General features: G+C 38.0%; 1 protein-coding gene across 1 annotated transcript in view; it reads right to left on the bottom strand.

Moving 5' to 3' along the window:
* Window positions 1-13,721, bottom strand: part of ANO2 (anoctamin 2) — an 850,080-nt gene that overhangs the window by 253,243 nt on the left and 583,116 nt on the right. The window contains exon 18 of the mRNA XM_053718733.1: window positions 4,670-4,781. Coding sequence (XP_053574708.1) covers window positions 4,670-4,781 — 112 coding nt within the window. The remainder of the gene's footprint in view (window positions 1-4,669; window positions 4,782-13,721) is intronic.

Genomic DNA, 13,721 nt, shown 5'->3' with positions numbered 1-13,721 from the left:
TATCTAACCCTAACTAAATTTATATTAAATTAATCTAATTCATTTATAAACTAAAATATTCCTATTTAAATCTAAATACTTACCTATAAAATAAACCCTAAGATAGCTACAATATAATTAATAATTACATTATAGCTATGTTAGGGTTAATATTTATTTTACAGGTAAATAGTTAATTATTTTAACTAGGTATAATAGATATTAAATAGTTATTAACTATTTAATATCTACCTAGTTAAAATAATTACCCAATTACCTGTAAAATAAATCCTAACCTAAGTTACAAATACACCTACACTATCAATAAATTTAATAAACTACTAACATCTATCTAAAAATACAATTAAATTAACTAAACTAAATTACAAAAAAAAACAAACACTAAATTACAAAAAATAAAAAAAAGATTACAAGATATTTAAGCTAATTACACCTATTCTAAGCCCCCTAATAAAATAATAAACCCCCAAAATAAAAAAAATTCCCTGCCCTATTCTAAATTCAACAAATTTCAAAGCTCTTTACCTTACCAGCCCTTAAAAGGGCCTTTTGTGGGGCATGCCCCAAAGAATTCAGCTCTTTTGCATACAAGAAATACAATACCCCCCCCCCCCCATTACAACCCACCACCCACATACCCCTATTCTAAACCCACCCAAACCCCCCTTAAAAAAGCCTAACACTACCCCCCTGAAGATCTCCCTACCTTGTCTTCACCACACCGGGCCGAACTCCTGATCCGATCCGGGCGATGTCTTCCTCCAAGCGGCAAAGAAGAATTCTTCCTCCGGCGATGTCTTCCTCCAAGCGGCAAAGAAGAATTCTTCCTCCGGCGACGTCTTCCTCCAAGCGGCAGCAAAGTCTTCATTCTTCCGGCGGCATCTTCAATCTTCTTTCTTCGCTCCGCCGCCGCGGAGCATCCATCCCGGCCGACTGCTGAACTTGGAATGATGTACCTTTAAATGACGTCATCCAAGATGGCGTCCACCGAATTCCGATTGGCTGATAGGATTCTATCAGCCAATCGGAATTAAGTTAAAAAAATCTGATTGGCTGATTGAATCAGCCAATCAGATTCAAGTTCAATCCGATTGGCTGATCCAATCAGCCAATCAGATTGAGCTCGCATTCTATTGGCTGTTCCGATCAGCCAATAGAATGCGAGCTCAATCTGATTGGCTGATTGGATCAGCCAATCGGATTGAACTTGAATCTGATTGGCTGATTCAATTAGCCAATCAGATTTTTTTAACTTAATTCCGATTGGCTGATAGAATCCTATCAGCCAATCGGAATTCAGCGGACGCCATCTTGGATGACGTCATTTAAAGGTACATCATTCCAAGTTCAGCAGTCGGCCGGGATGGATGCTCCGCGGCGGCGGAGCGAAGAAAGAAGATTGAAGATGCCGCCGGAAGAATGAAGACTTTGCTGCCGCTTGGAGGAAGACGTCGCCGGAGGAAGAATTCTTCTTTGCCGCTTGGAGGAAGACATCGCCGGAGGAAGAATTCTTCTTTGCCGCTTGGAGGAAGACATCGCCCGGATCGGATCAGGAGTTCGGCCCGGTGTGGTGAAGACAAGGTAGGGAGATCTTCAGGGGGGTAGTGTTAGGCTTTTTTAAGGGGGGTTTGGGTGGGTTTAGAATAGGGGTATGTGGGTGGTGGGTTGTAATGGGGGGGGGGGTATTGTATTTCTTGTATGCAAAAGAGCTGAATTCTTTGGGGCATGCCCCACAAAAGGCCCTTTTAAGGGCTGGTAAGGTAAAGAGCTTTGAAATTTGTTGAATTTAGAATAGGGCAGGGAATTTTTTTTATTTTGGGGGTTTATTATTTTATTAGGGGGCTTAGAATAGGTGTAATTAGCTTAAATATCTTGTAATCTTTTTTTTATTTTTTGTAATTTAGTGTTTGTTTTTTTTTGTAATTTAGTTTAGTTAATTTAATTGTATTTTTAGATAGATGTTAGTAGTTTATTAAATTTATTGATAGTGTAGGTGTATTTGTAACTTAGGTTAGGATTTATTTTACAGGTAATTGGGTAATTATTTTAACTAGGTAGATATTAAATAGTTAATAACTATTTAATATCTATTATACCTAGTTAAAATAATTAACTATTTACCTGTAAAATAAATATTAACCCTAACATAGCTATAATGTAATTATTAATTATATTGTAGCTATCTTATGGTTTATTTTATAGGTAAGTATTTAGATTTAAATAGGAATATTTTAGTTTATAAATGAATTAGATTAATTTAATATAAATTTAGTTAGGGTTAGATAGAGTTAATATAGTTAATATAAATACTATAGTAACTATATTAACTATATTAACCCTAATATAATTAGGGTTAATATAGTTAATATATATAATGTAATACCTATATTAACTATAATATACTTAGGGTTAATATAGATAATATAGCTGGCGGCGGGGTAGGTAGATTAAATTAGGGGTTAATCATTTTAATAGAGATGGCGGCGGTGTAAGGGGCTTAGATTAGGGGTTAATAATTTTAATATAGATGGCGGCGGTGTTAGGGGCTCACTTTAGGGGGTTATAGATATAATATAGCTGGCGGCGGGGTACGGGAGCGGCGGTTTAGGGGTTAATAACTTTATTAGGTTGCGGCGGGGTAAAGGAGCGGCGGTTTAGGGGTTAATAGCATTTTTATTGTTAGGCTAGTGAGGGGGGATAGCGGATAGAGGGTTAGACAGTGCGGGCTATGTTAGGGAGGCGTGTTAGACAGTGCGGGCTATGTTAGGGAGGCGTGTTAGACAGTGCGGGTGTTTTAGACTTTAGTCAGGTTTTATAGGCGCCGGCAGATTCTAATGTGGCGCAAGTCACTGGCGACGCCAGAAATTTGTACTTACGCAGATTTCTGGACATCGCTGGTTTGTGAGACTTACGGCACGTTAGCATCTGACGGCGACCTATATGGGATGGCTCGAGTTGCGAGCTGAAACTGCGGGCGACGCCGGTTCCCTCGCTTGCGCCGCAAACTGCTATCGATATCGGATCGCGCCCCTAGATTGTAAGTTCCCACAGGAATAGGGCCCTCAATTCCTCCTGTATGTGTTTGTAAATGTTGTACTGTCTCTTACAAGTATTTTATTATTGTTTAATTTAAATGAATTGCATCCATGGACAGCGCTGCGGAATATGTTGGCACTTCATAAATAAAGTATAATGATAGTCAATTTACCGGTTTCTCTTGTTTTAGAGGAACAGTATAGTCAAAATCAAACATTCAGGATTCAGATAGAACATACAATTTTAAGCAACTTCCCAATTTACTTTTATTTTAACACATGCTTTGTTTTCTTGGCATCCTTTGTTGAAGAATACAGCTACTGAGGCTAATAGGAGCTTAGAAGCGTGCACATGTTTTTAGCACTATATGACAGTGTTTGCAACTATGCACAGCATTGATATAAATATTGTTGAAAACACTGCTGCCAGATTACTAAAGACACACGGATACTCATGAGTTTACTTAGGATTACTTGTTAACAAAATACAGAGAGAACTAAGCAAGATTAACAATAGAAGAAAATTGGAATAGTAATATTCCATACCAATCCATTTCATTTTTGTTGACTTTAATGACCCTTTAATTTTGACCCATAAGATTTCAATGGAATTATTACCATTATTAATTTTACAATATGTCCTCTGTGCTTGTCTGTATTTGAAGATTTTGGTAGATAATGAATTAGGCTAAAACAATGGCAATACCATTAATACAATAAGCTAACCTTCATTCTGTAAGAGAGAACGTGGATGCAGCAATTGCATACAATGTGCATGACAATAAAGTTTTTTGTATGTTTGATTCTTAGTCCATAATCTTGGATAAAAACAGTTTGAAGTGTCTCCATTCCATAAAGCAAATTTTGCAGAGCCAGATTTGTATAATTTTGAGACGGCAGAATTCATTACAATTTGCATTTTCAGTTGGGGAAACCATTTGAAGCATTTGTTGTGTTGAGCTGTTTTAATTGCTTTTGTTTGATTTGTTCATTGCAAACAGCTGAAACACGCAGAAAATTATAAAATATATATGTAGCGAATTAGCGATTTATTTTTCATAAATAAATCTGTAGTTTGCTGCATTTTTTATTTGGTATGATTTAAAGGGATATGACACCAAAATGTGTTCTTTAAAGATTCAGATAAAAATACAATTTTAAAAAACTTTCTAATTTACTTCTATTATCAATTTTTGTTTGTTCTCTATTTTTTGTTCACCCACAATAAACCCCTTTTCGCTTGCGCGTAGCTGTCAACACACCACTCATAATTTGGCCCTTTATGGGGGGGGGGAACAAGTGAGTTTAATATCCTTTAAAATCTTTAAACTAACCAAACTTTTAAAGTGTGACCTTTCGGTTGTTCTAATTAATGGCTTCTACCAAGTAAGAAATAGCAAGTAATTATAGGGGTCATGTGATTTCCACTTCTAATTGGCCATGTCCTGCTCAAAGGATGCAAGGCTTGCATCTTCAGAGTGGGACTTTGTGTATGCGTTTAACCCCTTTTTGGGGGTTAAACACATTAATATCTGGGCTCAATAGTGCTCAAAGTACATGATCCAGTGACTTAGAGAATATGTTTAACGTGAAATGGCAAGTTAATAAAATTATTAAATGTAATCAATGCTTACCTTCCCTTAAAAAAGGCAACGTAAAAAATTGAGGCATACGAATTGACAAACTTCAGAAGGAACGCTTTTAGTATCAATCTTTCTTCAAACGTTTTCTCAGTTTTTGGTACCTCTGAAAAATAATAAATAACATAATACATGTAAAAAAAATAATAAAAAAACCCCCCATAAAATATAAAACGTGGCATGGAAAAGTTCTCTGAGCCAATATTTCATCATTATAAACAAAATAAAAAATTACTAATACATTCTATCAAATTAAAAAGAAAATTAGTCTTAACATGTTTGATTAACTCAGATTAAATACAAAAAAATCATAATGTAAGTATTACATTTAACAAACTAACAACCATACGGCTAGATTACAAGTTTTGCGTTATGAGTAAAAAAGCAGCGTTAAGCCTCATAACGCTGCTTTTTTACTACCGCTGGTATTACGAGTCTTGTAGGTACAGCTGTCCCGCACAAGTTTCTGGCCTTACCGCAAATCAACTATTACGAGCTTGTCCTGGGAGGCCAAAAAGTGAGAGGTACAGCCTATCCCGTCAAGATTCGCACAGCATTTTAAAGTCAGTAGTTATGACACTACAACGCTGTAGCATAAAACTAATAACTAAAGTGCTAAAAAGTACACTAACTCCCATAAACTACCTATTAACCCCTAAACCGAGGCCCTCCCACATCGCAAACACTAAAATAAAATTATTAACCCCTAATCTGCTGCTCCCGACATCGCCGCCACTAGAATAAACATATTAACCCCTAAACCGCCGCTCTCCCGCCTCACAAACATTAGTTAAATATTATTAACCCCTAATCTGCTGTCCCTAACATCGCCGCCACCTACCTAAATTTATTAACCCCTAATCTGCTGCCCCTAACGTCGCCGCCACTATATTGAATTTATAAACCCCTAAATCTAAGTCTAACCCTAACACCCCCTAACTTAAATGAAATTAAAATAAATATAAATAAAAATTACTATCATTACCTAAATAATTCTTATTTAAAACTAAATACTTACCTATAAAATAAACCCTAACGCCTAGATTTAGAGTTTTGCAGCCAAAGGGGTGCGTTAGCTACGCGTGCTTTTTTCTGGCCGCACCTTTTAAATACCGCTGGTATTTAGAGTTCACAGAAGGGCTGCGTTAGGCTCCAAAAAAGGAGCGTATAGCATATTTACCGCAACTACAACTCTCGATACCAGCGGTGCTTACGGACGTGGCCAGCTTCAAAAACGTGCTCGTGCACGATTCCCCCATAGGAAACAATGGGGCAGTTTGAGCTGAAAAAAAAAAAAAAGCAGCGTTCAGCTCCTAACGCAGCCCCATTGTTTACTATGGGGAAACACTTCCTATGTCTGCACCTAACACCCTAACATGTACCCCGAGTCTAAAACACCCCTAACCTTACACTTATTAACCCCTATTCTGCCGCCGCCGATATCGCTGACCCCTACATTTTATTATTAACCCCTAATCTGCCGCTCCGTACACCGCCGCAACCTACGTTATCCCTATGTACCCCTAATCTGCTGCCCCTAACACCGCCGACCCCTATATTATATTTATTAACCCCTAATCTGCCCCCACAACGTCGCCGCCAGCTACCTACAATAATTAACCCCTAATCTGCCGACCGCATCTCACCGCTACTATAATAAAGTTATTAACCCCTAATCCGCCTCACTCCCGCCTCAATAACCCTATAAGAAATAGTATTAACCCCTAATCTGCTCTCCCTAACATAACTTCAATTATTAACCCCTAATCTGCCGACCGTATCTCGCCGCTACTCTAATAAATGGATTAACCCCTAAAGCTAAGTCTAACCCTAACACTAACACCCCCCTAAGTTAAATATAATTTAAATCTAACTAAATAAATTAACTCTTATTAAATAAATTATTCCTATTTAAAGATAAATACCTGTAAAATAAACCCTAATATAGCTACAATATAACGAATAATTATATTGTAGCTATTTTAGGATTAATATTTATTTTACAACTGTACAGGTACAATAGCTATTAAATAGTTAATAACTATTTAATAGCTAAAATAGTTAAAATAATTACAAAATTACCTGTAAAATAAATCCTAACCTAAGTTACAATTAAACCTAACACTACACTATCAATAAATTAATTAAATAAAATACCTACAAATAACTACAATTAAATAAACTAACTAAAGTACAAAAAATAAAAAAGAACTAAGTTACAAAAAATAAAAAAATATTTACAAACATTAGAAAAATATTACAACAATTTTAAACTAATTACACCTACTCTAAGCCCCCTAATACAATAACAAAGACCCCCAAAATAAAAAAATGCCCTACCCTATTCTAAATTAAAAAAGTTCAAAGCTCTTTTACCTTACCAGCCCTGAAAAGGGCCATTTGCGGGGCATTCAGCTCTTTTGCCTGTAAAAAAAAAAACATACAATACCCCCCCCAACATTACAACCCACCACCCACATACCCCTAATCTAACCCAAACCCCCCTTAAATAAACCTAACACTAAGCCCCTGAAGATCTTCCTACCTTATCTTCACCATGCCAGGTTCACCGATCCGTCCTCCGAAGTCTTCATCCAAGCCCAAGCGGGGGCTGGCGATCCATAATCCGGCTGAAGTCTTCTATCAAGCGGTGGCTGAAGAGGTCCAGAAGAGGCTCCAAAGTCTTCATCCTATCCGGGAAGAAGAGGAGATCCGGACCGGCAACCATCTTGATCCAAGCGGCATCTTCTATCTTCATCCGATGACGAACGGCTCCATCTTGAAGACCTCCGACGCGGATCCATCCTCTTCTTCCGACGTCCAACTGAAGAATGACGGTTCCTTTAAATGACGTCATCCAAGATGGCGTCCGTCGAATTCCGATTGGCTGATAGGATTCTATCAGCCAATTGGAATTAAGGTAGGAAAATTCTGATTGGCTGATGGAATCAGCCAATCAGATTCAAGTTCAATCCGATTGGCTGATCCGATCAGCCAATCAGATTGAACTTGCATTCTATTGGCTGATCGGATCAGCCAATTGGATTGAACTTGAATCTGATTGGCTGATTCCATCAGCCAATCAGAATTTTCCTACCTTAATTCCGATTGGCTGATAGAATCGCCAATCGGAATTCGACGGACGCCATCTTGGATGACGTCATTTAAAGGAACCGTCATTCGGCGAGTAGGCGTCGGTAGAAGAGGATGGATCCACATCGGCTGGAAGATGATGGCTCCGGAAGAAAGAAGATTGAAGATGCCGCTTCATAGAAGACTTCATCCCGATGATGGACTTCTTCAGCGCCCGCTTGGATCAAGACTTCAGCCCGATGATGGATTTCTTCAGCCGCCGCTTGATAGAAGACTTCAGACGGATTATGGATCGCCAGCCCCCGCTTGGGCTTGGATGAAGATTTCGGAGGCTTGGATCAAGACTTCGGAGGACGGATCGGTGAACCTGGCATGGTGAAGATAAGGTAGGAAGATCTTCAGGGGCTTAGTGTTAGGTTTATTTAAGGGGGGTTTGGGTTAGATTAGGAGTATGTGGGTGGTGGGTTGTAATGTTGGGGGGGGTATTGTATGTGTTTTTTTTCCAGGCAAAAGAGCTGAATTCTTTGGGGCATGCCCCGCAAAGGGCCCTTTTCAGGGCTGGTAAGGTAAAAGAGCTTTTCTATTTTAATTTTAGAATAGGGTAGGGCATTTTTTTATTTTGGGGGGCTTTGTTATTTTATTAGGGGGCTTAGAGTAGGTGTAATTAGTTTAAAATTGTTGTAATGTTTTTCTAATGTTTGTAAATATTTTTTTATTTTTTGTAACTTAGTTCTTTTTTATTTTTTGTACTTTAGTTAGTTTATTTAATTGTATTTATTTGTAGGTATTGTATTTAATTAATTTATTGATAGTGTAGTGTTAGATTTAATTGTAAATAATTGTAGGTATTGTATTTAATTAATTTATTGATAGTGTAGGGTTTAATTGTAACTTAGGTTAGGATTTATTTTACAGGTAATTTTGTAATTATTTTAACTAGGTAGCTATTAAATAGTTATTAACTATTTAATAGCTATTGTACCTGGTTAAAATAAATACAAAGTTGCCTGTAAAAAAATATTAATCCTAAAATAGCTACAATATAATTATTCATTATATTGTAGCTATATAAGGGTTTATTTTACAGGTAAGTATTTAGCTTTAAATAGGATTAATTTATTTAATAAGAGTTAATTTATTTTGTTAGATTTAAATTATATTTAACTTAGGGGGGTGTTAGTGTTAGGGTTAGACAGCTTTAGGGGTTAAAAAATTTATTAGAGTAGCGGTGAGCTCCGGTCGGCAGATTAGGGGTTAAAACTTGAAGTTAGGTGTCGGCGATGTTAGGGAGAGCAGATTAGGGATTAATACTATTTCTTATAGGGTTATTGAGGCGGGAGTGAGGCGGATTAGGGGTTAATACATTTATTATAGTAGCGGTGCGGTCCGGTCGGCAGATTAGGGGTTAATAATTGTAGGTAGGTAGCGGTGACGTTGGGGGCGGCATATTAGGGGTTAATAAATATAATATAGGGGTCGGCGGTGTTAGGGGCAGCAGATTAGGGGTTCATAGGGATAACATAGGTTGCGGCGGTGTACGGAGCGGCAGATTAGGGGTTAAAAAATTTTAATAGAGTGGCGGCGATGTGGGGGGACCTCGGTTTAGGGGTACATAGGTAGTTTATGGGTGTTAGTGTACTTTAGAGCACAGTAGTTAAGAGCTTTATAAACCGGCGTTAGCCCAGAAAGCTCTTAACTACTGACTTTTTTCTGCGGCTGGAGTTTTGTCGTTAGATTTCTAACGCTTACTTCAGCCACGACTCTAAATACCGGCGTTAGAAAGATCCCATTGAAAAGATAGGATACGCAAATGGCGTAGGGGAACTGCGGTATGGAAAAGTCGCGGCTGCAAAGTGAGCGTTAGACCCTTCCCTGACTGACTCCAAATACCAGCGGGCGGTAAAAACCAGCGTTAGGAGCCTCTAACGCTGGTTTTCATGGCTACCGCCCAACTCTAAATCTAGCCGTAACATAGCTACAATATAACTAATAGTTACATTGTAGCTAGCTTAGGGTTTATTTTTATTTTACAGGCAAGTTTGTATTTATTTTAACTAGGTAGAATAGTTATTAAATAGTTATTAACTATTTAATAACTACCTAGCTAAAATAAATAAAAATTGACCTTTAAAATAAAACCTAACCTAAGTTACACTAACACCTAACACTACACTACAATTAAATAAATTCCATAAATTAAATACAATTAACTAAATTAAATAAAATTAGCTAATTTACAAAAAAACCCCCACTAAATTACAGAAAATAAAAAACAAATTACAAGATCTTTAAACTAATTACACCTAATCTAATAGCCCTATCAAAAAAAAAAGCCCACCCAAAATAAAAAAAACCCTAGCCTAAACTAAACTACCAATAGCCCTTAAAAGGGCCTTTTGCTGGGCATTGCCCCAAAGAGATCAGCTCTTTTACCTAAAAAAAAAATACAAACAACCCCCAACAGTAAAACCCACCACCCACACAACCAACCCCCCAAATAAAACTCTAACTAAAAAAACCTAAGCTCCCCATTGCCCTGAAAAGGGCATTTGGATGGGCATTGCCCTTAAAAGGGCATTTAGCTCTATTGCGGCCCAAAACCCTAACCTTAAAAAAAATAAAACACCCAATACACCCTTAAAAAACCTAACACTAACCCCCGAAGATCCACTTACCGGGAGAACTTCAATCCTATTGGATGATCCAATCAGCCAATAGGATTGAGCTCGCATTCTGTTGGCTGATTGGAACAGCCAATAGAATGCGAGCTCAATCCTATTGGCTGATTGCATCAGCCAATAGGATTTTTTCAACCTTAATTCCGATTGGCTGATAGAATTCTGTCAGCCAATCGGAATCTAAGGGACGCCATCTTGGATGATGTCACTTAAAGGTACCTTCATTCCAGAAGAAGATGTCGATTGAAGCGAATGCTCCGCGCCGGATGTCTTAAAGATGGAGCCGCTCCGCATCGGAAGGATGAAGATAGAAGATGCCGTCTGGGTGAAGACTTCTGCCCATCTGGAGGACCACTAATGCCCGTCTGGAGGACCACTTCTGCCGGCTTCGTTGAGGACATCTTGCCACTTGGATGAAGACTTCTCCCGGTAAGTGGATCTTCGGGGGTTAGTGTTAGGAATTTTTAAGGATGTATTGGGTGGGGGTTTTTTTAGGTTAGGGATTTGGGCCGCAATAGAGCTAAATGCCCTTTTAAGGGCAATGCCCATCCAAATGCCCTTTTCAGGGCAACGGGGAGCTTAGGTTTTTTTAGTTAGGGTTTTATTTGGGGGGTTGGTTTTGTGGGTGGTGGGTTTTACTGTTGGGGGGTTGTTTGTATTTTTTTTTTACAGGCAAAAGAGCTGATTTCTTTGGGACAATGCCCCGCTAAAGGCCCTTTTAAGGGCTATTGGTAGCTTAGTTTTGGCTAGGATTTTTTATTTTGGGTGGGCTTTTATTATTTTGATAGGGCTATTAGATAGGTGTAATTAGTTTAAAGATCTTGTAATTTGTTTTTTATTTTCTGTAATTTACTGTTTGTTTGTTTTTGTAATTTAGCTAATTTTATTTCATTTAGTTAATTGTATTTAATTTAGGTAATTTTTTTTTCCATTAAATATTTTTTATTATATTTTGATACAGTTGTACAGAAACAATGTTTCATCAAGAATAACAAACAAAGAATAAGTACAGTAGATAGTATGGTAGAGACTTTTACATCACAGTATAAGTAGGTTCATCACAAAGAAAAAAGCAATAATAGCTTGGATAACAGATTTCAGGACATTACACGTGGCTCTAGACACAATAAAGAATTCAGAATATGTTTAGTTTTGGTTTGGGTTTGACTCTTGCCTCTGATCCCAAATGTATAAAATATTTGCAATAAAGTCTTGTTTTCCAGCAAATGTATACTATACTTTTTCTAACGCTAACACATGGTCCATTTCTCTCACCCACATCAAAAAGTCTGGGGTTTGTTGCTTCTTCCAGAACCTTGGTATTAGATGTTTAGCACAATTGAGCATGTATTGAAATATTTTTTTCCGATATATACATGGAAATTTTGGTATGTCATTCAATAGGACTATAACAGGGGTTAGTGTGATCGGTATTCCCAGAGTTGTGTTAATGCATTCAGTTATGTCATGCCAATAATTTTGTAAACGTGGGCAAGACCACCAAATATGGGACAAAATGCCCCTTCTCCCACAATGCCTCCAGCACAAGGGTGAGGAGTTTGGGAATATGCTATGTAGACGATGTGGGATCAAATACCACTATGACAGTAGTTTGTATTTCATCTCTACAATTGCCAATGATAGAGATTATGTTTTTATTTCTAAGAAGATGTGACTCCACTGAGCATCTGTCATGTTGATGTCTAATTCTTTTTCTCATTTAGATATGTAAGAAGCTTTTCTGGAGGGGAAGGAGCCTCTTAATAGTTTATAAATGATGGAGATGTGGGCTCTAAACATGGATGGGGTAGTGCATAGGGTTTCGAAGGGGGTGAGAGTTCTAGTAAGAGCTATCTTATGGGGACTGGTAGTTATAGCATGTCTTGCTTGAAAATAGGGGAACCAGAGGTGGAATGGGGGTCCTAGCAGCTGGGAAATTTCAGCCTGGGGGTGAACCAGTCCTCTATTAGTAATCAAGTGTACAGGGACGTTAGAAGGAGAGCCCTCAACTGTTGGTGTTGGTATACTACCGGAATGCAAGAGTAAGGGATTTTTCAGGAGAGGTGTGAGAGGAGACGGTTGGCTCGATATTGTTTTGTTAGTAGTCAGAACTCTATCCCAAGTCCGTAGCGTAGCTTGAACAAAGTAGTTTGTGTAGATAGTGGGTGGTCTAGACTTAGGTAAGATCCAACACATATCATCAAGATTAAAATTCCCTGTTAAGTGAGTTTCGATTTGAACCCAAGGTTTATTAGGTTGTGCATGTTTCCATGCTACGATGCGAGCTAAATGCACTGCATAATAATAAGTGGACAGATCTGGAGCATCCAGACCGCCATCCTCCCTGCCGAGGTATAAGGTATGTTTAGATACCCTAGTTCTCTTCTGCGTCCAAATAAAAGAGTCGAACAGTTTTTGTTGCTTGTTAAAAATACAGTGGGGAGATCTAGGTGAAGAACTTGAAATAAATATAAGTATTTAGGGAGGAGTGACATTTTTATTGCGTTAATACGCCCCAGCCAAGAGAGATGGCCCTGTTGTTGCCAAGTCTCTAAGTTGGTTTGGGTCTGTTCCTGGAGAGGGATATAATTAAGATCAAATACAGCTGTATATGTAGAGGAGATATCTATCCCTAAGTAACGTATTTTATTGGTTATTCTAAAAGTGGTATGGGACGTTATAAAGTGTAAATCATAGTATCCTAGGTTTAATGGCATCAACATGGATTTCTCCATGTTGATAGAGAAGTTTGAAACTCTTTCACACTCTTCTAGTTCTGTGAGAAGGGCAGGTAAGGAGATATTCGGGGAACGAATGGAGAATATGATATCGTCTGCATAAAGTAGACATTTCTGTTGGGCTACCGGAAAAGAGAAGCCCTGAATACAGTTATTGTTTCTGACTCTTGTTGCAAAAACTTCCACCGCCAGGGCAAAAAGCAAGGGAGAGAGCGAACATCCTTGGCGTGTATCATTTCTTATTGGGATTTTTTGGGAAAGTGTGCTATTAACATTGACCTTAGCAGATGGGTTATTGTATAGGGCTTGAATGCGAGTGATTAGGATGTTTGAAAAACCATACCTCGACAGTGCGGCCCAGAGAAAGTCCCAGTCCACTCTGTCAAAGGCCTTCTCTGTGTCTGTAGATAGTAGGATTAGGGGGGTAATTTAGGTAATTTATTTAATTGTAGTGTAGTGTTAGGTGCTAGTGTAACTTAGGTTAGGTTTTATTTTACAGGTCAATTTGTATTTATTTTAGCTGGGTAGTTATTAAAT

The sequence above is a fragment of the Bombina bombina genome, chromosome 6 (assembly GCF_027579735.1).
Source record: "Bombina bombina isolate aBomBom1 chromosome 6, aBomBom1.pri, whole genome shotgun sequence".
Classification (NCBI taxonomy): Eukaryota; Metazoa; Chordata; class Amphibia; order Anura; family Bombinatoridae; genus Bombina; species Bombina bombina.
This window is presented reverse-complemented; position numbering and strand designations above follow the sequence as displayed.